We start from the raw sequence: 27,581 nt of genomic DNA on the forward strand, positions 1-27,581 counted from the left end.
GATTATAAAAACATTGACATTATCCCACAAAAACTGGTTTATAAACTCTTCCTGAGTTAAAATATTCTTGCTGTGTTTTTGAATAAACATGAACAAACATGTTTTCTTTGCATTATTATTATCATTATTCAAGGTCTGAAAAGACTTGATATTTTTGTTATTTAGACTAGTTGAGTCATTTTCAGCCAATAAAAGCTCTAAATGACCTTCTTTTTTTTTCTTCTTTTTTTTTTTAAATTTTGGGCGAAATGTTGTCGGTAGTTGATAGAATAAAACAAAACAAGAAAAGTTGAATTTTACTCAAACACATACCTATAAATAGTAAAACCAGAGAAATTGATCATTTTGGAAGTGGTCTCTTAATTTTTTCCAGAGCTGTATATTATATTATATATGTATAGATAGATGAGTTTATTTGTCCTTTCCAAGGAAAATTGCTTTCACCATTTCGTACAGAGCGCCCTCGAGAAGTGCAACTTACATACATTAACATACATTCCCACATTTCATACACCCCAATTACATAGAGACATAAGAACATAAAAAACATAAGACATATATCCTCCTCATGAGGAATGTTGTCGGTAGTTGATAGAATAAAACAAAAACAAAAAAAATGGAATTTTACTCAAACACATACCTATAAATAGTAAAACCAGATAAACTGATCATTTTGGAAGTGGTCTCTTCATTTTTTCCAGAGCTGTATATTATATTATATTATATATGTATTTTTGTTTTTCCTCCTCATGAGGAATGAAAACAGACATCAGCTGTTCGATCAGAGACGTGAGCCTAGATCAGGTATAACCCTGCGATATTAAAAATGCCACACAGACTTAATTTACACTAGTTCCCATCATCGATGCTCATAAAGTGGTATTATGGGCTGCGCGGAGGAGGGGGAGGGGGAGGAGGAGGGAGAGGAGGAGGAGGAGCGGGTGGGGCCTGGCTGGGAACACAGAGGCAGACTGTGGTCACTGACCGGAGACTCTACTGGCTTTTATTCTACCAGATCAGACCGCATGTCTGACCCAGGGGTCCGCGGTGTCTGACAGATGGACGCTGCTGCCCTGTCGTGAAGGAGGAGGAGGAGGAGGAGGAAGAGGAGGATGGAAAAACGCGCTTGAGATTTTTTTTTTTTTTTTTTTGTGGCATTTTCGCTCACAGCCCGTTTTTATGGGAGGCAGCGGCGGCGGCGGCGGCTTGGCCCTTTCTTCTTTATTATAGGGGAAGAGATATAGCTATACGCGGTGAGCGATGTGAAGAGCAGATCATCATCGTCGTCGCCTCATAATTCTCATCTCGCGATCCCGAGGAATAATTATGAACAACGCGCAAGATACCATGTCGCCCGATTTCGTGTTGATGCGCCTGGTTTCCGCGGCCGAGGATGACCGCCGCTTGGACGCAGAAAACGGGAATCTGCATCATCTGCCGCCGGGAGGAGGAGGAGGAGTGGTGGTGGTGGCGGGGCTGGGGAAGGGGAAGAAGGAGGTCCTGGCTCACAGCGGCGGCGGCGGGTTGGATATAAGCCGAGATCCGACGCTGGGCCTCGAGCATCCCAAAAACAAAGCCCCGGCGAGCGGCGAGGGCACGGCCGCAGCGGACAGCGCGCTGACGGAGAGCCGAGCCCCGCTGTCTCCGCTGTCCCCGCCGCCGCAGCAGCAGCAGCAGCAGCTTCAGCAGCAGCAGCAGCAGCAGAGCCCCATGGAGGCCCAGCAGGGCTTCGACTTCACTCCCTGCAGCCCCGGCCTACGGCCTCAGCTGCTCGTCTTCTCCAACATAATGCGGAACGGAGGAGAAGGGATTTTAGAATTAGACCGTCGGAATCAGCCGAGGGTCGATGCGCTGCAGGGTTTAGGTTTGGAGCAGAGCCTACAGGGCCTGCAGGGGTCTGGGTCTGGATGCTCCGGCTCGGTTGTCAATAACAACACCCAGGAGCAGCAGCAGCATCAGCATCAGCAGCAGCATCAGCAGCAGCAGCATAGGGCAGCGCATCCCCCAGTGGAGATGCAACAAGGCGCCGCTGCGGAGCTCTGCCGCCGGCATCATCATCGACTCATCACCACTACTACCCCGCCCGAGTGGCCCTTGCCCCTGCTGTCGGTGGCGGCGGCGGAGAGATCCAACAACAAACATCATCTCTCCACCGTCATCGACTCCTCTAACCGGGAGGGAGCCGCCGGCGCCGTGTTCGAGCTGGCGCGGCGCTTCGGGGAGCTGGGGGTCGGACTCGGCGCCGTGCCCAAGATGCTGTTCAAAGCTCATGGAGGGGAGCTCGAACCTGGGGACGACCCCACCGAGACCAGCGACGCTCTGCTGGTGCTGGAGGGGCTGGGGAGCGGGGATGTGGCCGGCCTGGGTTTAGAGGAGGAGGAGGAGGAGCAGAAGGAGGAGGAAACCGACGATGAGCGCGGACGCCGTGAGTTTTTACTGAAAAGGAAACGGGAAATAGTTCAGAAGATGTCCGGGGCTTTCTCCATCAGCAGCTTCCATGCGGCGGCGGCGGCGGCGCAGCTCAGCCCTGGGGAGTCACAGCTCTCCACCATCACCACCGCTGCTGCCGCCATGTCTCCATCACCGTCGCCGTGCACCCCGCCGCTGCAGCAGCAGAGTTCGCCCTGGGCCACGAGTCCGAGTCCGAATCCCAGTCTGGCCTCGACCCCCAGCAGGCGGCGGCCGCCGGAGCCTCGGACTCCCACCGGCACCGGCGCGCAAAAGACGCTCAAAGTTCCCGGTTCAAAGTCCAAAAAGGGCTCGTTAAAGATCCGGCTGAGCAAACTGTTCCGGACTAAAAGCTGCAGCGGCTCCAACCACCTGCTGGACAACAAGAGGCCGTCGGTGACCTACTCCGTGTCTTCTGGGGGGAGTCTGGTGGACATGGCGTGCGCTGCGGGGACCGAGCAGGACGCAGACAGGTGAGAGCACAGCACACACACACATGCACACGTCATATAAACCATAATAACAATGTGGTAGCCCTATATTTTGATGTCGATGCTGATGAAAAGATGACCACTCTGACACGTCTTCTTTGTAGATGGTAAAAAAAGAAAAAAAAAGAAAAAGAGGGGATCATTCCTATGTTCCCATAGCCTTATGTTCCCACATTTCTAACTTTTGTGTCATGGTTATGACAGTGTTATGTCAATCTTATGAATACCTATTCAAGTAAAGTGTTACCGAACATACTATATAAGGTCAGGACTTTTGGCTAAGACCCAGAGGTCTCATAATTGGCTCCAGAGACTTCTCGAAGATTCGGCTTTTTGACACTACATCTTTTTTGTAGCTAATAAACTCTTTTTTACCATCTACAAAGAAGACGTGTCAGAGTGGTCATCTTTTCATCAACATCGACATCAAAATATACCACATTGTTATTATGGTTTAGGGGTCATTCCTATGTTCCCTATGTAGGCAACGAAGAAAAGAGTTGGTTAAGTTTAGTAAAAAGATCCGGTAGAGGCTAGACAGGCCAGATAGAGAGAGAGAGTCCAGTGGGAACATAGGGCTGAGGGAACATAGGGCTGTGGGAACATAGGCACACTCCCGCACAGGTCATATAAACCATAATAACAATGTGGTAGGCCTATATTTTGATGTCGATGCTAATGAAAAGATGACCACTCTGACACGTCTTCTTTGTAGATGGTAAAAAAAAGAGGGGGTCATTCCTATGTTCCCTCAGCCCTATGTTCCCACAGCCTTATATGTTCCCACATTTCTAACTTTTGTTGTCACTGAAAATTAGGCCCTATGTTCCCACAGCCCTTTGGTCCCACCATTGGTTGGGTTTAGGCAATGAAGAAAAGAGTTGGTTAAGTTTAGTAAAAAAGACCCGGTAGAGGCTAGACAGGCCAGATAGATAGAGTCCAGATAGGTAGAGAGAGTCCAGTGGAAACATAGGGCTGTGGGAACATAGGCACGCTCCCAAAAAGAGTTTATTACAAAAAAGATGTAGTGTCAAAAAGCCGAATCTTCGAGAAGTCTCTGGAGCCAATTATGAGACTTCTGGGTCTTAGCCAAAATAGTATGTTCTCTAAAACTCCATGGCGAGCTCTGCTGGGACTGAGCAGGACGCAGACAGGTGAGCACAGCACACACATGCACACGTCATATAAACCACGGGTCCCCACAGCCCTATGTTCCCACAGTTCTAAGATTTTTCTCAAAATTAGGCCCTATGTTCCCACTGGACTCTCTCTACCTATCTGGACTCTACCTATCTGGCCTGTCTAGCCTCTACCGGTCTTTTTACTGAACTTAACCAACTCTTTTCTTCGTTGCCTAAACCCAACCAATGGTGGGACCAAAGGGCTGTGGGAACATAGGGCCTAATTTTCAGTGACAACAAAAGTTAGAAATGTGGGAACATAGGAATAACCCCTAAACCATAATAACAATGTGGTATATTTTGATGTCGATGCTGATGAAATGATCACCACTCTGACACGTCTTCTTTGTAGATGGTAAAAAAAGAGTTTATTAGCTACAAAAAAGATGTAGTGTCAAAAAGCCGAATCTTCGAGAAGTCTCTGGAGCCAATTATGAGACCTCTGGGTCTTAGCCAAAAGTCCTGACCTTATATAGCCTAGTATGTTCGGTAACACTTCACTTGAATAGGTATTCATAAGATTGACATAACACTGTCATAACCATGACACAACAGCTGTCATAAACATCAATGAATACTTATGACAGCTGTGGTTAAGTGTCATTCGGTAAGTTATGTCACTTTTGATGCAAAGTTCACATTGTTTGAGATGTTTTTGTTCTGACAACTTGACATAAAGACAATTTAAACTGTCATAGCAGACCTAATTGCCAAACTTTAAAAATTATGTCAAGTTCTCATAACAAGGACATCTCAAATAATGTCAACTTTGCATCAAAAGTGACATAACTTACTGAATGACACTTAACGACAGCTGTCATAAGTATTCATTGATGTTTATGACAGCTGTTATGTCATGGTTATGACAGTTTTATGTCAATCTTATGAATACCTATTCAAGTAAAGTGTTACCGTTTGTTCTCTAAAACTCCACCTTTCTAAACAGAAGGAATGATTATTTAATCAATAAGAGTCAGCTGCCACACGAGTGGTAGCTGATGTCATCAGTTACTTTGGACCTCCTTTTCAGACAATGGTATTTATAAATACACAGATAAACAAACAGTACAAGGTACATATATGTACCTTGAACTGTTTGTTTATCTGTAACTGTCATGCACTCAAGGCTCAGTCGTTCTGACAGTAGGTGTCCAGCCTGTGAGATAACGTTATAACGATAACGATAACTGTGTGACTGAGCAGGACGCAGACAGGTGAGCACACACATGCACACGTCATATAAACCATAATAACAACAAGCCTGTGGATATTCTCATTTGTCCAGGTCCATATCTCAAGGAAATTTAAATCGAATGCAACTGGACTTTATGGACTTGGACTTCATCAGTTTATGTAGCATCTGACCAGGCTATTGGACCAGTCCTTCATACATGAACTGATGAAGCCTCTTGGATGAGAGGTGAAACGTCTTCCCAGACAAATAACCAAGTCCAGTTGCTTTACATTTGAATTTCCTTGAGATAGGCTACATAACAACAACAATAAGATCACTGTAGGAGATTAAAGTGACTGTACATGGATGATGACACATGGTTCAGCTGAAGGTCTGATGATGTAAAAACTGAACATTTCAGCTTTGAATCATGATGATCATCACACAGTCTGACTGGGTTTCATCATCAGAAGTTGCAACATGAGGCTGAAGTTTAGATGTGATGTGATGTGTGTGACTAACCATAATAACAACAACAATAAGATCACTATAGGAGATTAAAGCAGAAGTAAGCGGAATATTTGTGTTAATATAAGTTTTAAATAGTTGTATCTTCCGACAGCATCACTTATATAGAGTGTTTGGTCCGAAACACGGGTCTCTCAGTCACTCTGCTCTGAGAAAACTTTCCTTGTATCCTACAACCTTTATCCAATGAGGAGAGAGAACGGCATAAAGGGGCGGTCCTCTCTGTGTGTGCAGCCAAGTTAGCCAAAACCACCGGATCACTTACTTCTGCTTTAAATCATGATGATCATCACACACAGTCTGACTGGGTTTCATCATCAGAAGTTGCAACATGAGGCTGAAGTTTAGATGTAAAAGATGCAGGAGGAGGTCCAGACATGTTTCCTCCTGTAGAGACGCTTCGTGTCACTCATCATTGTTTTCCCAGTGACTCCTGCTGCTGCTGCTGCTGCTGCTAATAACATGAGCCAGCCCAGCAGTGAGCAGCTCCTAGACCAGCAGCAGCAGCAGCAGCAGCAGCAGTAGTAGAGACTTCTCAAACCTTTGTGGCTTGTCACCTTCTATCCTCCTCACTGCTTAGTCATTATTCACAGCAGCACGCCGAGGGAAGGCTATGATTAAAAAAACATTGCTTCAAACGTATTGACTGCCAGAGCTGAGCGCATCAAACAGAGGAAAGTCAGACTGAAAAGAAAGAAAGAAAGGGAGGAAGGAGGAGGAAAGCTGCAGGACCTGCACACATGCACATACACACTCAAACTCACAGAAAGCCTAATTTTCTCAACCTCTGCAGCTGCTAATGCTTCTACTTCGACTTCTTCCCTGCGCTCTAACTCTCCTCACATCTTCTTTCTTCTTTTTCTTCTTTTTCTTCTTGTTCTTCTCTTGTTTTGATGTGTGTCCTGCAGCCACAACCAGCCCAGACTGACCAGGGCCCACAGTGCCTTCTCCCCCGCCTCCCTCTCTGCCTCCCTCTCTGCTTTCACTGGTAAGACTTATAGATGTTGCTTCTGCTGCTGCCTCCACCTTCACCTTCATCATCCTCCAACACACACTCTCTCTCCACCAGGGCTGCAGATATATATATTTGCAACTAGTTTGATCTAGAGAGACAGAGGTGTTACTATAGGGTGATGTCTTTGGGTGGGCAACAACAAATATGTTGGTTGGGGGGCTAGCAGTGACTATAGGAACAAATCAGCGGGCCATAAGGTTTAATCACCAAACGAGTTTTGGGGGCTTGAAAACGCAAAAAAGTGAAACCACCCTCCAGAGTGGAAATCTTAAAGGGGTAGTTCACCCAAAATTGATATTGCGCTCATTATCTCCTCCCCCTCATGTGGACTAAGGGCTGGGAGAAGTTTCAGAGTCCTCCGTGGCTTCTCTGAGTTACAGGGGGTCTCGGCGTAGCAGTGCATGTCCATATGACGGTTGCAAATGGATACCAACTGTCTTCGTAACAAAAAGACACACCAAAAAACATCCAAATACCTCCATGCTGCTCGTCTGTAATGTCCCTCTTGTATTGAAGCCCCGAAATGCGAAATTGTCCCGAAAAAAATTAAATAAGTCTATATTTCAAGCTTGTTTTGTAGTGGAAGCTTCTCGAAGCTCCTCTTCCCGGTTCGTTCAAATTTGACGAACTTGGTGCTGATTGGATATAGTATTGGTGTATATTATTGCCCGTCCTGGGTGAGGGATCCCTCCTCTGTTGCTCACCCTGAGCTTTCTCCTGGTTTTCCCTGTTAAAAGGGTTTTCCATGGAGTTTTTCCTCAGTCGATGTGAGGGTCTAAGGACAGAGGATGTTGTTACGATGCCATGTAAAGCCCTTTGAGACAAACTGTTTGTAAAAACGGGCTATACAAATAAAATTGCCTTGCCTTGCCTTGCCTTACAGTAGCTATGTATAAAGCGGGATGTGACGCCAACAGAAAGTCCCAAAATAAGCAGCATTTTGAAACCCCAGGATTATTAGAAAGCACCAAACAATGTGCACGCGACAATCGAAGCGAAGTTTTTTTATAGTATTTTTTGAGGGCTTTAGGCTTTTAATTGTAAGGACAGCTGTAGAGAGACGGGAAATAGGGCGACAGAAAGAGGGGGAATGGCTTGCAGCGAGGACTATAGCCTCGACCAACTGAGTTGAACAATACACATTAGAGAGGACGTTCCTGTGAAGTTTACAAGGAACGTCCTCAGTGGAAACGCAGAAGGACACGCCCACAACTTCTAAAGGGCCAATAGGAAAGCAGTGGATTTTTTATTTATTTTTATGACCATTGACAAAATTACAGAAAACTATGAACGCTTAGAGTTTTCATTGGATTGGGAGGCGATGCCCACCTCGTAGACACGCCCCTGCTGTCAGACGACCTCAGATCACCTCTGTTTACATAAATTCTACTATAATCAATCAATAACTCATCAAAGTAGCAGGTTAATAATCACCGGTTTGATCAGTCGCTTCACACAGGTTCATTAGAGGTCAGTCAGACTTTTACTGTTTCATATTCTGAGGCTTTATTATACCTACATACTTTTTTATTAACATTCACTCTTCACTTCTCCTCTTAACTTCAACTTTAATTTCCACTTTCTTCTGTTTCCCGTCTCCACTGATCTGTCGGCTCGACTAACTTTTTACACTTTAACATATAAAACGTATATGTGATAATGAACTCCATCAAAGAATAAACAGAATGAAGCACTTTGAATTATAGTTCCACCTCTGCTTTCTAACGAGGAAAAAAAAAAAAAACTGCTGAAGAAGTTTAACTTAATTGTGTTTTAATCATTAATAAGGAAGAGAGGACGAGATCTTTGGTGTTTCCAGACTGTAACGAATCAATCAGTCTGCAGAACCACTTGTCTGGGTTTCATAGTTAAACACGTTTGAATTTCCATTTTTATTCAACAGTCAGTGTGAAATAACAAAATAAAAGTCCCCTTAGAGAAGTGAAATTAAAAGTAAAAGTAAATAGATAAATTAGAGGAAAGAATATACATAAATAAACACAGACAACATGTGGTTAAGATAGATCAAGTGTTATCATGTTAATTGAAATCATAATACAGGTTATAAACATAGGATCAACGCGTTTTATTTTGAAATTTTACTCAGTTGTTGTGTTTGTTGTAGTTTCACTTTGTCTCACTATCACATCTCTGTGTTGTTGTACGTTGTTAATCCGATTTAACTAAAAAACTGAGGAGTGAATCCCCCAAAACCTGCTTTTTATTAATCTGATTATCTCTTTATATTTGTATTCTATAACACTTCATAATATCTTCTCCCTGTTAAACATCAGTTAAGCTTTAATAAATACTTTCGTTGTAATTAGATATTTACAAACGCCTCCTGGGGGAAATTAGCACTTCTGTTAACTAACACTATATAGTATCTTTACCTAGTTTTAGGGAAGGTTCATGTTGTCTTGTGCACCGTCCCTGCTTAAATAAAATTAACATTTACTTCACATTCAATCAGGTCAAAACATTCAAGGTGAACTGTCATTATACTTGGCGGTTTATAACAGGAAACGTCCAGTCCTTGCCTGGTTAATATTAAAGTTTTTTATTAGAAACTGTGGATTGTGGGGATTTTTTTTTTTTCCTTGTTGATGTTACATAAATATGAAGCTGCAGCCTGGAGGTGATTAGCTTAGCACGAAGGACGAAGCCTGGATGGAAATACAGGGGAATTTGCCTGCTAGTTAGCCTCCTATTAGCCCCATGGCGTCTAAAGTTCCCTAATTAATAACAACGTTGCATCTTGTTTGTCTAAACCAGAGAATAAACAAGTTGTAGATTTTAAAGCAAACAAGCAAATTTCCTAAAAAAAAAAAAAAAAAAAACCCCAAACAAACAAAAGAACAAACTGTCTCTCTTAGGTTTATGTGATGTAATTCAATAACTTTAAGATCATTCAAATAGTTGTACTAAAGTATCTGCTTGTGTTAAACCATCTGAACAACTTGGTGTCACCATGACAACAGTGGGAGGAGACTTCAGCAGGTTCTGTGCTGTGTTCTTCTGTTCAATACAAACTCTGTTTCCATTAAATATGGTTTAGATTTTACATCAAATCATCTTTTCTTTTTTAGCTGAGGAGGAAAAATGTAAATATCTAGACACATGGTTATTATGAGGACTGGGACTGAATGCAGTGATGGTCTTGGAAATGGTCTCGCATTGGTTTGGTCTTGGACTCGGTCTTGGGTGAGGTGGTCTTGACCACAACACTACAGTTGATGTGAATGTTTTGTCTGGTTGAAACCTTTATAAGATAATTGTCACATCTGATTCACCTGCTGGTTTATATTCTACATTAATTGTCTCATGAAACATCTGGAAACGGATGCGTAAGAGTTAAGAGTCCAAGTTTAGATGTTTTGATTTGTCCAACAAACATAATCCAAGACATTTAAGGTACCATCCTCACATTTTTTTTTGCATTTGACCTTAAAGGGATAGTTCAACATTTTGGCAAATTGGCCCATTGCCATAATCCCTATAGTCATAGCAGTAGGTTCGTTACCTTTAATTGTCGGTGCAAGCTGTTTTTAGAACGGCGGAGCAGAGCCGTGAGCTGCTCAGAGCTACGCTACGAACGGAGGCTCATTATGGGATTTCTTGGTTTCCCTCATCATCAAACTCATCAAATACACAATCCAACAACTCCACAACGCTCTGGTGGACAAGTTGTGAGCTGCACATTCACCACAATATGAGTCCAAGTTTACATGTTTTGATTCGTCCAACAAACAAAATCCAAGATATTTAACGTATCATCCTCGATTTTCTTTTTTGCATTTGACCGGGGAAATTCAACCTGTAGCTTTAGTTTCCTAATATTTTAGGTCTAAAAGAAGGATTCTGAAGGTTTTCGTTTTAATTGCTGCTGTTTTGCTGTAGTTGTTTCTGTCCCAAGCATCGGCACGGCAGCGTATGATGAGAGCAGATCGATCTTACGCTGTTTAGGCTGTTTACATCCCTCAAAGCCGCAAAAAGATGGCTTTTCAAACATACACCAAAGAGGGGTTTGTTTACTTCAAGAAAGCGGACATACAGCATCTTTTCTTTTTAGCTGAGGAGGAATAATGTAAATATCAAGCCACATGATTATTTTGAGGACTGGTACTGAATACAGTCAGTATGCAGTCAATATTCGGGTTAAGGTCAATATTCCGGTTTTTGAAACATTCGGAATAACCCGTTTACATGTGTGAGCATCCGGCCCGTTGAGAAGTACGAGGGGGCCTACAGTCTGTGGCCGGAGCACACATTTATTTATTAGAAAGTTAAAAGTTGCAGATTAAACGCCTGTAGCCTACGCCTGTATAGATGTTGTTGGTTTTATTTATTTGTTTTATTTATTTTACTATTTTACTATTTATTGATTGTATATTGAGTACCCAGTGGAGTAGCAACATAATTTCGTTCTACTGATATATAATGACAATAAAAGCTTTATATTCTATTCAGTCTTCAATATTTACAAGTACGGTAGTTCCTGTAGGTCAAAATACCTAGATTCCATCATGCGCAGAACACAAATTAATATTCCTTTCAATGGGAATATCCCGATAGGCATACATGACCAAATATTCAGGTTAGAAAAGGAGTAACCCAGGGGGTCTTTTTCAGGTTTTTAAAAACCGGAATATGAGCATATTCCGGTTTTTCAAAAGGGTTATTGGTGTTTACATGGCTGTGCGCAACTGGGTTATTGCTAATATTCCAGGTATGCATGTAAACGCACTCAGTGATGGTCTCGCATTGGTTTGGTCTTGGTCTTTACTTGGTCTCGGGTTTGGTGGTCTTTAGTTGGAAGTGTAAAAAAGCCGTCACTTTCAAATGTTTGACGTTAGGACGCAATCGAGAAACGCTCCGAAGGCTCAAACCGTCCCGTCCCCGTTACCAACGGTTGCCTGTGAAGCCTCTGAACTGGGACACACCACAGCTGAAGTGTGAAACCCGTTCTCACCAGTCAGACTCTGTAAACTGGTGCACGGAGAGACCAGACAAGACGAGACGAGAGCAGATTTAGCACAGCGAGGCCTCTGGGTGACGGCGAGGACGGAGAGGAAGGTCTGAAGCTCCAGTCTGCAACACCAACAAAAAGAAAGAAAGAAAGAAAGAAAGACATATTTAGCTGACTTCATGAGACGGAGCAGCTCAGAGGAAACCGCTGCAGTTTTGCTGCGTTTACTTGAGTGTTTTTTGTAGTTTCTTGGAGTTTAATGAACACAGGCTTCAACCACCAATTAGACAGAAACATTAAAGCTGCACCAGGCCATGAGTTAACATCCGCGCTCCCGTCGGGACTCGGGCCGACTTATATTTGAAATCCCGGCGACTTCAAACCCGAGAAGTCCTGAAGATCCTGAACGCATCATCACACTCGTTGTGTTTACCAGCCGAGCCGAGTCGAACCGGTCTGTGATGTTGGTTTAAAAAAGAAAAAGATAGAGAAGATATATAGGAGCAGAGTCGAGTCCAGACGTGGTCGGGGAGTTTGTTGAGCTTCTTAACGTTTGATTTTTGTTTCTGTTGCTGCCAAAGAGACAGAGAGAGAGAGGGAGAGACTTTGGTAAACAGTGAATCTGCAGCAGCTCAATTAGCCTGGATGGGATGTTTCTTCTTTATTGCAGTGATTTAGAGCTGATTAGCCGGGTGTAATTTTCCATAAACATCCTGCCTGCCTGCCTGGTGCAGCTTCTTTAATGGCACACACATGCACACACACACACATGGACACACACTCCTTGTGTCCTCTATTTGCATCTCTTATCTGTGTCTGCAGGTGAGACGGTGTCTCTGGTGGACGTGGACATTTCACGGCGAGGAGCCAACACGCCTCATCCTCCCACTCCTCCGCCTCCTCCACGCAGGAGCCTCAGTCTGTTAGGTACAACCACTTCCTGTTTGACTTTGACCCCTCCTACACACACACACACACACACACACACACACACACACACACACACACACACACACACACACACACACACACACACACACACACACACACACACACACTGACATCCACAAGTTTCCGAACGTCAAAAACAGAAGCCGCTTTTGCTCTTCCGGTGGAATTTTATGTTTACGTTTCCATGGTTTTGGTACATGCATGGATTTTTTTTTTTTTTCAATGAAAATCTGTAAAACGCATGGATCATCACACCAGCTTTTAACAGTGGATATCACACAAATTGACATCCGTGTTAAAACAGGGTATCCGCGGGGTCTTGAAAAGTATTAAAAGGTGATAAATCAATTATGGGAAAATTAAGACCCTTAAAAAGTATTAAAAAGTCTTTTCACGACTTTATAAAGTCTTACATTTTGAAGGTATTTTTTCTGAATTAGCTGTCCAAGAGTTTGAGTCCTAAAAAACATTGTAAAAGTATGTGAATTTATTCATTTTATTAAAGAACAAAGATGAACTGGTACATAAAAAAGTAAAGAAGATTGTTGTTTTTGTTTTTTGAGTGGAGCAATGTTTTTTTTTTTTTTTTGGATAAACTTTGCCTTTGATTTATTATCCCAGCCTATTTTGAATTCTGTTGTATCATAGTGATCTATAGTCTTTATCACAAACTAAAACTGTTCAGTTAAAAGTGTCACTGATGTAAATGTTTACAGCTTGAAGTGGCGGTGAGGTGTTGAAAAATATTGGGGAAAAAGGTCTTGAAAAAGTCTTAAGAAGGTTTTAGAATTAACTTCAAGATTCCTGTATATACCCTGTAAAAGCCAGTGTTAATAGATCCATGCGTTTACTGCAACTATGACAACGACTGAAACCATGGAAACGTAAATGTACAATTCCACTGGAAGTGCAAAAACCGGCTTCCGGTTTTGACCGTAGATGACGTTCGGAATAAGGTGGATAGAACAAATCTCCTTGTTGTTTACAACTACTTCCGGGTAGAAAACCAGCACAAGAACAATAGTGACGGACGAGAGTTTTGCTATCATTTTTCACGTCAGGTAAAGGCCTGTAGCTATATCACCGTTTAGACGAATCTGTTTGTAAACATTACTATTTCTGTGTGCACGTTTTTGTAATTAGTCATGGTTATATATAAATTGGCAGGGCTAATCATGACCTGTTTAATAACTCAGTGACTCAATAAACGCTCCATGAAAAAATATTTTCTCCAGCGGATATCTGAGTTCCAACATGACTGAGCTAACTGGAGTAGTTTCATGTCGTGTCCCACAACGGGAGGGTTTTAACAGCTGACGTCCTGATGTTAGCTTAGCTGCAGCCGTTAGCTTAGCTACCGCCGTTAGCTTAGACTGCTGTTAGCTTAGCTACCGTTAGCTGTCCCTGTCAGCTGAGCCACTGATGCTTTCTAGACACCGTGATTCCCCCAAACTGAATAAATACCACACATAGCAACACAAAACTGCTTTGCTCGTGCACACAGAAATCGTAATGTGTCTTCAATCATTTTAGATGTCAGAAAAACATGATAGAGCCTAGCTAAAATCTTGTCCGTCACTATTGTTCTCATGCTGGTTTTCTACCCGGAAGTAGTTGTAAACAACAAGGAGATTCGTTCTTTTAACAATGGATGTCCATTTGTGTGATATCCATTGTTAAAAGCTGGCGTGATGATCCATGCGTTTACCGCGACTACTGAAACCATGGAAACGTAAACATTCAATTCCACAGGAAGAGCAAAACCGTCTTACGTTTGTGACGTTCGGAAAAAGGTGGATATAATTTAATCGGTTAAATGATGGATTTATTTTGGGATGAAAGCACTTTTCTTCTTGGTCGAATGCTTTTTCTTTGTCAGTTGTGTTTTTCTTGTCGTCATGGTCGCCGTGGTCGTCGTGGTTACATTTCAGTAAACTCAGACACAAGACAAGTTTTTGTAATCTGCTGTAATCTGATTGGAGGAGCTCTGAAAGGTCAGACCGCAAACTACAGATTTAATTTGAAAATCTGGACACGGTGACTCAGTCGAAAACAACATTTTGTTTTCTTTATTTGTCTTTATTTGTCTATTTTTACCTCGGTGCAGCTGCTTCGGTTCGCACGTGTTCACACAGAGACACTGAAAACAGCTACAGCTCTGATATTTTATTTTATGAATTATCAGAGCGTTTTGTCTCGTTTTAAAATCATTCTCTGACCTTTCCAATGTTTTTTTTTTTTTTTTTTTTTTTTATCGCTCAGAGCCTCTGATATTTTCTGACCCACATATTCAGCTCTGTTGATTTGCTTTAAAAACAAACGCTTGGTGATATGATGTGTTTTTATCACTGTGACTGAAGATGAAAATATTTTAAAACAGATTTTTTTCAAAGTTAAACAGAGACATGAACACACTGCGTCACTCAGACAGGAGGGGATCATGTATGTTTTTTTGGGGGGGACTATTTTCAGCGGCGGATTAATACACATTTGGTGCTCGAGTGAATATTTGGGGCAGCAGGACTGTGTGTGTGTGTGTGTGTGTGTGTGTGTGTGTGTGTGTGTGTGTGTGTGTGTGTGTGTGTGTGTGTTTAATAGTTTTTGGAAACGATGGAGCTCATTGGCTCAGAGGAGTGATACTGTATCAGGCTGATGGTGATGAATTCTTCCTTCTTTCTTTACTTTTTTCCCTCTTCCTCCCCTTTCCTCCCTTCCTCACTCCTTCCTTCCTTCCTTTCCTCCTTCTTTACCTACTTTGTTTCCTCTCACCTCTCCTCACTCTCTTCTTTCCTTCCTTCCTCCGTTAATTTTTCCCTTACTGACTTTGTTTTCCTCTTCCTCCCCCTCCTCACCTCACCCGCCTCACCTCACCTCCCCAATCCTCCCTCTCCCCTCCCCTCCCTTACTCACTCTCTCCTTTCCTTCCTTCTATACCTACTTTGTACCCTTCCGCACCCCTCCTCACTCTCTCCTTTCCTTCCTTCCTTCCTCCCTCCTTTTCCTACTTTGTCTTCCTCTCCCTCCCCTCCCCTCACCTCTCCTCCCTCTCCCCTCCGTTCCTCACTCTCTCCTTTCCTTCCTTCCTTCCTTTACCTACTTTGTCTCCCTCTCCCTCTCCCTCTCCTCCCCTCCTCCCCTCCCCTCCTTGTCGTCCTTCCTCCAGATGACATAGCTGGGCCTCAGCCTGGGCCTTTCCTAGTGAGTGTTATGGGCGCCTCCCTGCAGTCCCTCCCCCTGCCTCTCCCTCCTCCTCCTCCTCCCTCCCACGCCACCATCCAGCACAGTCTCAGCCTCAATGGTAAGACGCCTCACAGGAGGGGGGAGGAGGGGGAGGAGGGGGAGAAGGGGGGAGAGCATCTTCCCCCTTTGAATCGACTGTATTATTGTTGACTATCCACCACTTTCCGGAGAACGACGCTGGGTGTCGCCATGACACTCCATCCCACCGTGACTGTATTGTTGATAGCGTAGACTGGTTGATAGACATCGGCCGTGATGACTTTATTTATAATCATCATGTAGGTAATTTTAATGAGAACAATACGGACGAGGTTTTAGCTATATGTCACATTTTCACGTCACTATATCACCGTTGTGACTACTCTGATGTTTATGAAGTCTATAAAACTAATTGTTGAACAAACATTTTAGATTAGCTGGGCTAACCGCTAGCTGTTAGCCGTTAGCAGTGTCTTAAATAACTCAATAAACGTCCCATGAAAATAATAAATATTTTTTTCCAGCAGATATCCTAGTTCCAACATGATTGAGCTAACTGGAGTAGTTTCATGTCGTGTCCGACAACGGGAGGGTTTTAACAGCTGACGTCCTGATGTTAGCTTAGCTGCTGCTGTTAACTTAGCTGTCAGCAGCAGCAAAGCTAACAACTACGATAACCATGACTAATTACAAAAACGTGCACACAGAAATAGTAATGTTTGTTCAATAATTCGTTTTATAGACTTTACAAACATCAGATTTAGTCAAAACGGTTCTGGCAGCCCGGAGCCCCCACATTTGGTACCTACACCGGTGGCTAACGCTACCAGTTAGCCGCTAATGCTACCAGTTAGCCGCTCGCTAGAATGCTACTACGGGGTGAAACCAATACATTCATGGGTAAAACAGAAGTTGAAAAGTGGTGGATATGAAGTGACCTTTACACTCGTTGTTTCAGACGCCTTCCTCCGAGCCCTTCCTCATTCGACCCCCTCGGCGGCGGACGCGCTGCCCCCCATGCGACAGGCTCCACCCCCCATGCTGTGCGCCCTGCGGCGGTCTGAGGCGAGCAACTTCACGGCCAGTCTGAGAGAACTGGAGAAGGTGAGACACCGAACAGACAGACCCACACGTTTCTATCTGCTCTCTCAGCTTCTCTCTGGAGCTCCAGGTCACTGTCAGCCAATCAGAAGAGAGGAAGAGGTTTGAGCCTCTCTTCTGATTGGCTGACTGTTTTCTAAAGTGATTATTTTTTTTGAAAAAGAGCAGATTTCAGAATAAAACACTCAGAGAAACCAAATCCTGCAACATGTTGTTTGATGGTGGGTCCAGGTGGTGAGGGGGCGGGGCTTAGTTGTGACATCACAAAGTGACAGGAAGTCCTGACGGCTGGTTTTAAGGCTCAGTTTCTGAATACAGGCTGTGTGCATTTCTCTGTGGACTGAGGCTTTGATACTTCCACAGTATTAATATAGAAGAACCTAGAGCTGCTTTATAATCACACTACACATGGACATCTACCTTTATACTGTATGGAGCTTTAACACAAACATCTACCTTTATACTGTATGGAGCTTTAACACAAACATCTACCTTTATACTGTATGGAGCTTTAACACAAACATCTACCTTTATACTGTATGGAGCTTTAACACAAACATCTACCTTTATACTGTATGGAGCTTTAACACAAACATCTACCTTTGTACTGTATGGAGCTTTAACACAAACATCTACCTTTGTACTGTATGGAGCTTTAACACAAACATCTACCTTTATACTGTATGGAGCTTTAACACAAACATCTACCTTTATACCGTATGGAGCTTTAACACAAACATCTACCTTTATACTGTATGGAGCTTTAACACAAACATCTACCTTTATACCGTATGGAGCTTTAACACAAACATCTACCTTTATACCGTATGGAGCTTTAACACAAACATCTACCTTTATACCGTATGGAACTTTAATACAAACATCTACCTTTATACTGTATGGAGCTTTAATACAAACATCTACCTTTATTTTGAAGGAGCTTTAACACAAACATCTACCTTTATACTGAAGGAGTTTTAACAGAAACGCCGTCCTCTCTCTCCTCAGTGTGGGTGGTACTGGGGGCCGATGAACTGGGAGGACGCGGAGATGAAGCTGAAGGGGAAACCGGACGGATCGTTCCTGGTCCGAGACAGTTCGGACCCTCGGTACATCCTGAGCCTCAGCTTCAGGTCGCAGGGGGTCACGCACCACACACGCATGGAGCACTACCGAGGTGAGACACACACACACACACACACACACACACACCTAAAGCAGCTCCCTAATTGACATAACTCATCAATAGATTTTGATGTTAACTGATGACATTGGTTCAGACAGCAGCTGATATGTGTGCTTTACATATTCTAATATATATTCATGCTAATATAAATACATTAACGCTCTTTGCAGCCCACATTATTTACACAACTGAACATTAAACATTTAAAGGGATAGTTCAACATTTTGGCAAATTGGCCCATTGCCATAACCCCTATAGTCATAGCAGTAGGTTTGTTACCTTTAATTGTCGGTGCAAGCTATTTTTAGAACGGCGGAGCAGAGCCGTGAGCTGCTCAGAGCTACGCTACGGAGGCTCATTATGGGATTTCTTGGTTTTCCTCATCAAACTCATCAAATACACAATCCAACAACTCCAAAATGCTTTTATGGACAAGTTGTGAGCTGCACATTCACCACGCTATGAGATAATAACACAACGTTACCACAGTTGTTTTCAAGGTAAATTCAGAGTCTGCTTGCTGCAACGCAACGCGCATCAGCGGTTTTGCAAAAAATGTTGAACTATCCATTTAAGTGTAAGGATTGTCAGTCCTCACTGTGACTGTGAAACTCAAGAGTCCCCACAAAGATACACAAACACACACAAATACACAACGCTACATGCATATGTTGCATATGTGTGCAACTGTGCAGACATAATTCATGCTTTCAGCAACCTCCTTCTCTCTTTCACTCACTCTCTCTCTCTCACACACACACAAACGTGCACAGCTTGTCAGCTACTGTAACTTACTGTACCGGCTACTTGACCGACTGCTCTTCACAATGCACAACTACACACACACACACACAGAGCTACACACAGACAGAGCTACACACAGAGCTACACACATGCACACTGTGCCTACAGAAACATGTGCATCCATACGCTGGTCATCCAGCACCTCAGGCTTGTAATATGGACACACACCACATGCACAGGGACACGACACCACGATGAGTCATAGATGACATTCACACACACACACACACACACACACACACACACACACACACACACACACACACACACACACACACACACACACACACACACACACACACACACGTGCAGTCCGACCCTGCACTATCATACTTATAGTTTCCACATGAATCTGTTTCCATCCAGCCTGAAGTTGAAACTGTCGTCAGATAAACGAACAGAGAAAAGTTCAGCTCTGTTTCCCGTCGACTAACAGACGGACGAGTTCTTCAGAAAACTGTTTTTATTATTTATTATAACTAGATAATATATGAAAATGTAAAAATGTGCAGCTCTTGTCTTGTGATTGTTGAAGCTGTGACTGTAAATCTCCAGTAATGAGTGACAACTAACGGCTCCTCTACTAGCACTGTGATGTGAAAACACTGCATGACTAGTGAAGTACATTCAGCATTAAAGATGTATTTTAAGTGAAAGTCTGCAGCTGTGTTTTAGCAGAATGTGCTTAAAGCGTCAGAAGTGGAAAGTGCTCATGATGCAGTATGTTGATATTACAGTAATGTTGTGGTACCCGAGACCACATCTTCACGGTCTTGTCTTGGTCTATTTCTGTCTTGGTCAAGACCACAGCTGCAGTGACATCGTTGTTTTTTAACCACAAATTTCTCAATGTGACTGTCTCACTTTGGTTTATGTGATGTAATTCAATAAGTTACAGATAATTCAAAGTATCTGCTTGTGTTAAACCATGTGAACAACTTGGTGTCACCATGACAACAGTGGGAGGAGACTTCAGCAGGTTCTGTGGTGTGTTCTTCTGTTCAATACAAACTCTGTTTATATTACATATGGTTTAGATTTTACCTCAAATCATCTTTTCTTTGTAGCTGAGGAGGAATAATGTAAATATCAAGACACATGATTATTATGAGGACTGGGACTGGAGTCAGTGATGGTCTTGGAAACGGTCTCACATTGGTTTGGTCTTGGACCCCACAACACTAGTTGATGTGAATGTTTTGGCTGGTTGAAACTTGTATAAGATAAATGTCACATCTGATTCACCTGCTGGTTTATATTCTACATTAATTGTCCCATGAAACATCTGGAAACGGATGCGTAAGAGTTAAGAGTCCAAGTTTAGATGTTTTGATTCGTCCAACAAACAAAATCCAAGATATTGAATGGATCATCCTCAAATTATTTGCATCTGACCTGAAAGGGATAGTTCAACATTTTGGCAAATCCAACAACTCCACAACGCTCTGGTGAACAAGTTGTGAGCTGCACATTCACCACGCTATGAGATAATAACACAACGTTACCACACAGAGTTGTTTTAGAGGGAAATACATGCAAAACCTCTGATGTGCGTTGCCTTCAGGGACAGTTTTTCATCAACAGTCTCTGTATTTACCTCTAAAACAACTCTGTGTGGTAACGTTGTGTTATTATCTCATAGTGTGGTGAATGTGCAGCTCACAACTTGTCCACCAGAGCGTTGTGGAGTTGTTGGATTGTGTATTTGATGAGTTTGATGATGAGGGAAACCAAGAAATCCCATAATGAGCCTCCGTAGCGTAGCTCTGAGCAGCTCACGGCTCTGCTCCGCCGTTCTAAAAAACAGCTTGCACCGACAATTAAAGGTAACGAACCTACTGCTATGACTATAGGGATTATGGCAATGGGCCAATTTGACAAAATGTTGAACTATCCCTTTGAGAGTAACTAAAGGATTAAACAGCCATCCAGACTTTACCTGATTAAGTTTCCATTAATCAAATCAATCACCACTGACTTGAAATTTTGCTAACGCCACGTAGCTAACATCAGACTCACCTTCACTCCTTTACCTTTACCGTTTCTTTACACTGTCTTTACACATTAAAGTCAACATGTGAACGCTAAATAAACAGTGACAGTAAAGCTTGTGCAAACACTCACTTCATGTTCGGCCTGAAAACACCTGAAACTGTTGAATTAATCATTGATCTTCTTATAAACTCTGAGGGAAAAAGTGAAAACTTCAGGGAACTGAAGTTTTTACCCAACAACAGCAAAAATAGACTTTTCTTTCTCTCTCTCACTCTCACTCTTTGTTTTGCAACACAAGAATATTTGATGTAAACAGTGGTTACATTTGTCACGTCCGTTTTTGGACAATGCACGAATCACAGTGACGGTTAATTAGAGCATAATAATAATAATAACAGGACAAGAAAAGACAAATTAAAGCGAAACAAAAGAGTAAAAAAACAAGTCCAATAAGGTCGAAGCACAGAGCTGAAGCATGAATAACTCACATAACACCTCATGTGTGTTTGTACACACACAGCACATGTGTGACTAACTAACAAGGTGACTTATGAAAAATACATGTGTGACCGGACACACACACACACACACACACACACACACACACACACACACACACACACACACACACACACACACACACACACACACACACACACACACACACACACACACACACACACACACACACACAAACGGGGCTCTACATTAATGAGTCACCATCATAAAGCTATAGAGTCATGCCTGGAAACACATTCATTATTCAGACGTGCAGCCTCGACTGACACAACACATCCACATCAACGCAATCACGTCCGCATGAACGCACTGTGGCCTGACATGAATCGAGAGCAGAGATAAACAACCTCAGAGCGGTCAACAGGAAGTCAGCTCGCACACACACACACACCAACACATCCACAGCGCTCTGTCTGTATGTGTGTGAGTGTAATGGCAGAGTGGCTGGTTGTAATTAGTGAGCTTTTTCTCTGCAAATTACAGCTTTTTGTTCTGAAATCTTCTCATCAGTCGCTGAGTTGCTCCAATATCACAACAAATATCAGATAGATCTAATACGTTGGACACTCAAGGAAACTTAGTACAGGAATTTATTTGAGCCCAGTTTATTAAAGGGGAACTCTCCTTCTCTGTGTCTCTAACCCTCCTCTCCTCCTTGTGCATTTGTTTCCAACGAAAGCCGGTGAGAAATCAATCCATGGAGCGGTGGATAACGTTTTTTTTTTTATCATATACGATGTTACGAGATGTATATTTGTGTAGTCTTAAAGGAGAATTCCGGTCATTTTTGACCCCTAAATTGTTTTCCTGATGGTCACCCAGTGTTGGTTGGAGCAAAAAACGCGAATGGAGGAATATGGGTTTTGCAAAAGCGCCCAAGAACTGACATCTCTGCATTGTTGGTGAATGAGCAGTGTGGTGTTTTCAATAATTTAAGGACATTTATAGATCACCCACGTTAATAGCATCATCGTGGATCCTTTACAGATAAACATTAACATAGGCGAGTAAAAAAAACAAACAGTTGTCTACATTAATGTTTCAATCTACATTTTGTAATAAACAAATTATAAGTATAATCTGATATGACCAAGACACCTAAAAACAAAAACACGGCCGTTTTCATCAATTTACAAGCAAGTGGGCAACACACATACATTGGAGTGAATGGGTTTTCTGGGCGCTTTTGCAATACCCATATCCTGCCACTAGGGGCGCAAAACCCTTAAACCCTTAAACCCTTAAACCCTTACCACGGGAGTCAATGGTGGTGTCGTTACTCTCTTTTACAGTGCTCTAGTTTGTACCATTGTCTGGGCTCTTGGATTTAGGGGGCGGAGTCAAACACTGCCAAGGTGGCGATGGCGCAACAGCTCACTGTGAGCTCCAAAACTGTGTTTTTAACCCTAATGTGGAATCAAAACTCGTCATAAAATGGGATTTGTTCCATTATGTGATAGATAACGACAGCAATGTAATGTAACTTTCGATAGACATGGGACTTTTGAAGCTGAGAAACATTTGATCTGATTGGGATTCTTGTTCGGTTTGTGGAAATATTAAATGGAAAATCAGAGGTTTCGTTGGTTGAGGTGTTTATCTCGGCCTCCATGTAAAAACCCTGAGATTGACATTAAAGATTCATGCATATTTCCTCAGAGCTTAACATTTTCCAGGAAATTAAAGTCACGACTTGATGCTCAAACTTCAGGTCAGTGTAAATAAACAACCAAGAAAATGTCCTCGTTTTGTGCAAACAAACACCGACCTCTTTTTTTCCCCCTCTTACTGCTCAGCCAATCAGAATTAAGCCCTTAAATATGTCACATGTTCACGAGTAGAGCAGCAGCAGCAGCAATAAGATTTTGTATAACGTAGAACATGTGGACTTTGAATGTTTTGACTTTGAAACATCTGTTGTGACACAAAGAGAAAACTGCATTCAGCAAACATGCACAGGAAGGTCCGACATGTTTACTTTAATGATACAGATGTTTCATAATTAATGTGGGAATGATTTATATATGATAAAAAGCTGCATGCGATACATAAAGACTAAAAAAAAAAAGTCTTTTCTCTTCCTCCAGGGACGTTCAGCCTGTGGTGTCACCCGAAGTTTGAGGACCGGTGCCACTCGGTGGTGGAGTTCATCGAACGAGCCATCATGCACTCCAAGAACGGCAAATTCCTCTACTTCCTGCGCTCCAGAGTCCCAGGTAAAAAAAAATATAAAATATAGGTCATATATCCACACGCAGCTCGAAGCCGATCAAAAATGGATGCGAGCTGCCACTTAGCGAGAAAGTGGCTGAGAGACGGTGGAGAGCAGGAATATATCCCACTGTCTGCTGCATTCGGCCCGTCAATGATTCATGATTGTGAGAATGCACCTAAATATGTGAGTGTTTCTACCTCAACATACAACATACGGCTGTGGTAACTAAGGCATGTATGTCATGAAGTATGTTGAAGACGTACAGTACAGACGTGTGTTTGTAGAAGCACATGTCCAATTACCCAGAGTGCAGCAGCTCCGAGCACTTTAACACATGTTTACATCATCAGGTACTAGATAGGCGTGACCCACATGTGGAGAAAGGTCGACATAGGGTTGGATACATCTGAAACACACTTAGTGCATCAAGTATACCTCAAAGGACAATTCTGGGCAAATTCAACTCGGGGCTATATGTTTCTATCATTTTAGGTCTAAAAGAAGGAATCTGAAGATTTTCAGTTTAATTGCTCCTGTTTTGCGGTAGTTGTGTGTGAATGGGAGCGGATTGAAGTTCTGCTGTTTAGGCTGTTTCCATCCCTCAAAGCCACAGACAGCGTCAGATGGAGACTCAAACATGCACCCAGAAGTTTAGTCACTTCAACAAGCCGACATGTTTGTAAAACTGGATCTAATTCAAACCCAAGTTGACGCTCGGTGTGTTCAGGTGCAGGGGGAAGCTCCCGTTTGTGTCATAAACAGGAATATCAACTCTGGACTTGCTTGAAGTAAAAAAAACTTCTTGGCGCATGTTTGAGTCGCCATCTGACGCTGTCTGTGGAAAAAATGTACACTTAAAGCAAGTCCAGAGTTGATATTCCTGTGTTTATGACACAAACGGGAGCTTCCCACTGCACCTGAACACACCGAGCGTCAACTTGGGTCTCGACTCCGCCAGACTTTGAATTAGATCTAGTTTTACAAACATGTCGGCTTGTTGAAGTAAATAAACTTCTGGCTGCATGTTTGAGTCTCCATCTGACGCTGTCTGTGGCTTTGAGGGATGGAAACAGCCTAAGCAGCAGAACTTCAATCCGCTCCCATTCATCGCTGCCGTGGCGACGCGGGGACAGACACAACTACCGCACAACAGGAGACAATAAACTGAACATCTTCAGATTCCTTCTGTTAGACCTAAAATGTTAGGAACATACAGCCCCCGAGTTAAATTTGCCCGGAATTGTCCTTTAAGTTCTCTAATAAAAGCCGAGTCTCAAACAGACGCTGGTCTCCTGTACTGGACCGGGTCTGGCTCCAGGTTTGAGAAAATAAAAGCAGAATCTATTTCTATTTTCTGCAAGTTCTTGTGAATGTACAAAACCTCTCAAAGCCCCATGATCGTCCGTTTGAGCAGTTTCTAAGCTGCTTCATTCGTGCTAGAGTTCTCAACGGGAACCACACTGCAAAAACTACAAAATCTTTCCAAGAATATCTGTCTCATTTCTAGTCAAAACTAATCTCTTTACACTTTAAATAAGAAGTGTGTTGATTTTGGTCTTTTGGTGGGATGAGCTGACGGTTAGAAACATATCAACGTAAGCAGCAGTAACACAAATGTTTGTGTGTGTGTGTTTGTGTGTTTCAGGGCTTCCTCCCACCCCGGTTCAGCTGCTGTATCCCGTATCTCGCTTCAGCAACGTGAAGTCGCTACAACACCTCTGTCGCTTCTGCATCCGACAAATAGTTCGCATCGACCACATCCAGGAGCTTCCACTGCCCAGGTACTCAGCTCCTAACCTGTCAGGCTGTCTTTACTCTGCAGGCCTTGATGCCCAATTCCCATTTGTTGCCTATATCTGATTTTTGTTGACTGTCTATTTACATGTTCTATCAGAAGTGACCCATATCTGATCTCTGGACAAAAAAGAGAAAAGAGGAGACCGCACACTTCAGCTCCCTTGCGTGCAGATTTATTAGCACATCAAAAAATAAAACGACAGTAACATTTCGAGCGCACTGCTCTTCTTCAGACTAACTCATTGTATAAGACGCCCCATTTTTAAACCTTCCCCTGAGGGTCACATGATGAGTCACATGGGTAAGGGAAATACATAAATCAGAACACACCTTGTGTTGAAGTAGAAAAGACATAGAATATATATATACACACAAATCATCTATCAACATACTAGCCCATCAGGCCAAATGGCCGTCATAAAGATCTAGTAAATTAAAGGCGCCTCTTCGTAATAGGATGGCTAATTTTGAATACAAGGTTATAGTTTTACATTTATACACTTACATTTTTTTAACCTTTTAATCATGTTTAGAAATTTTAGATGTTAACAAATTTCAGATTTTAATCATGTTTTAAAGTTCAATTTAAACATAAGATTCCTATAACCTTGAAAAGGACCAAGGATAAACCCACCGATCAAAAAACATAGATAAGTTAACATTAAATGGAAGAAAAAACAGACGCGTGGACACCACAGAAATGAAACACTGTAACGGCTGTGACAGTGACCACAGCTGACCACACTAGTCCAGGTCAGACCCACGTGTCAATCACAGGCTACAGAGGTTCAGCGAGACGCATGAGCACGTGAATTAATATTATCATTGATGACGTATGACACGCATTGCCAGGAGAGATCTGATTTGTCTGTTTAGACTGCAGATCTGATTTGTATCTGATTTATTTCCACATACAACGGGGGCCTGAATCTGATCTGACAATATCCGATTCCATGCGCATTTGTCCCGTTGACACATTCATGTTACAGATCCGATCTGAGCCACTTGAGAGGAAAAAAGGCCACTTGAACCGTGCAGTGTAAAGACAAACTTAGATACCTGTGGTAAACCAAGACAAAGTTGTTCTTCTAGAGATGCCTTCAAGCCTTTGTCTTACTAACGTGCTGCCTAAAGGTTTGATTGAGTCTCAGCTGTGCAGCCATGTTATTACTGAGTGCTGCACCACTTTGCCATGAGGTTTTTTTTTTTTGGGGGGGGATGGATGAGGACGAACCCTAATGCCACTGACGATCATCAGACTTGCCCGAATCCGAATATAAATTCAGAAAGGAAGAGATAATGAGATGGATATGAATTGTCTCATCATTACTCAGAGAGACTACATCTCTATGTTAGGCGTTTCCCAAACGCAGCGTCCACATTATGCAACGTAATAGCTCCACATTACTGAAGTTAATCTCTTCAGACTGCTGTTAGCCGAAGCCAGTCGGCAGTTTGTTTGGAGTTTGGCTTGGTGCTGTGTCTCTATCTAATCTTCCTTAGGTAATTTGATTACGTCTCTTCTCATTTAGAGCAACAATAGAAACCAAACCAGCTTCTAGTTTAAACCCAAACACAGTTAAACAGGGGTTAAACAGATGCAGATTTGGATAATGGCTTGATGTCTACCTGAGGACTTGTCTCAAGCTGCAGATGAATCATTCATGGCTCCCAGAGGTCTGTGAGTGTTTCTGACTGTTGTAACGTTGGGTCTCTTCTCTCCAGACCACTGATCTCCTACTTGAGTAAGTTTTATTACTACGACCCCGAGGAGGAGATGTACCTGTCAATCAAGAGCATCCGGAGGGTGGTGGGAGCAGAGCAGCAGGCCGAGTCGCAGACGTAGCAGCAGAGATCTTCTCAGCTCAAGTGAGTTCCTTCTTCATCCTCTACATATTTTATCTGCCACAGTGATGAAATAGAAAAAGGAAAACCAGAGTGAAAACCCTGGCCAAGGCCAAACATTCCTCATCCTAACTCTACAAAAC

At 42.8% G+C, this 27,581-nt stretch overlaps 1 protein-coding gene across 1 annotated transcript; it reads left to right on the forward strand.

Moving 5' to 3' along the window:
* Positions 1 to 1,326: 1,326 nt before the first annotated feature.
* Positions 1,327 to 27,439, forward strand: socs7 (suppressor of cytokine signaling 7; the record flags this gene model as incomplete). Its single annotated transcript, XM_083981926.1, has 10 exons — positions 1,327 to 1,864; positions 2,009 to 2,921; positions 6,731 to 6,810; positions 12,629 to 12,733; positions 15,921 to 16,055; positions 16,935 to 17,080; positions 18,086 to 18,254; positions 23,669 to 23,797; positions 25,442 to 25,577; positions 27,319 to 27,439. The coding sequence occupies 10 exons, from the start codon at positions 1,327 to 1,329 to the stop codon at positions 27,437 to 27,439; spliced, it is 2,472 nt and encodes an 823-aa protein (XP_083838052.1).
* Positions 27,440 to 27,581: the final 142 nt, after the last annotated feature.

Source organism: Trachurus trachurus (genome assembly GCF_905171665.1).
Source record: "Trachurus trachurus genome assembly, chromosome: 1".
NCBI lineage: Eukaryota > Metazoa > Chordata > Actinopteri > Carangiformes > Carangidae > Trachurus > Trachurus trachurus.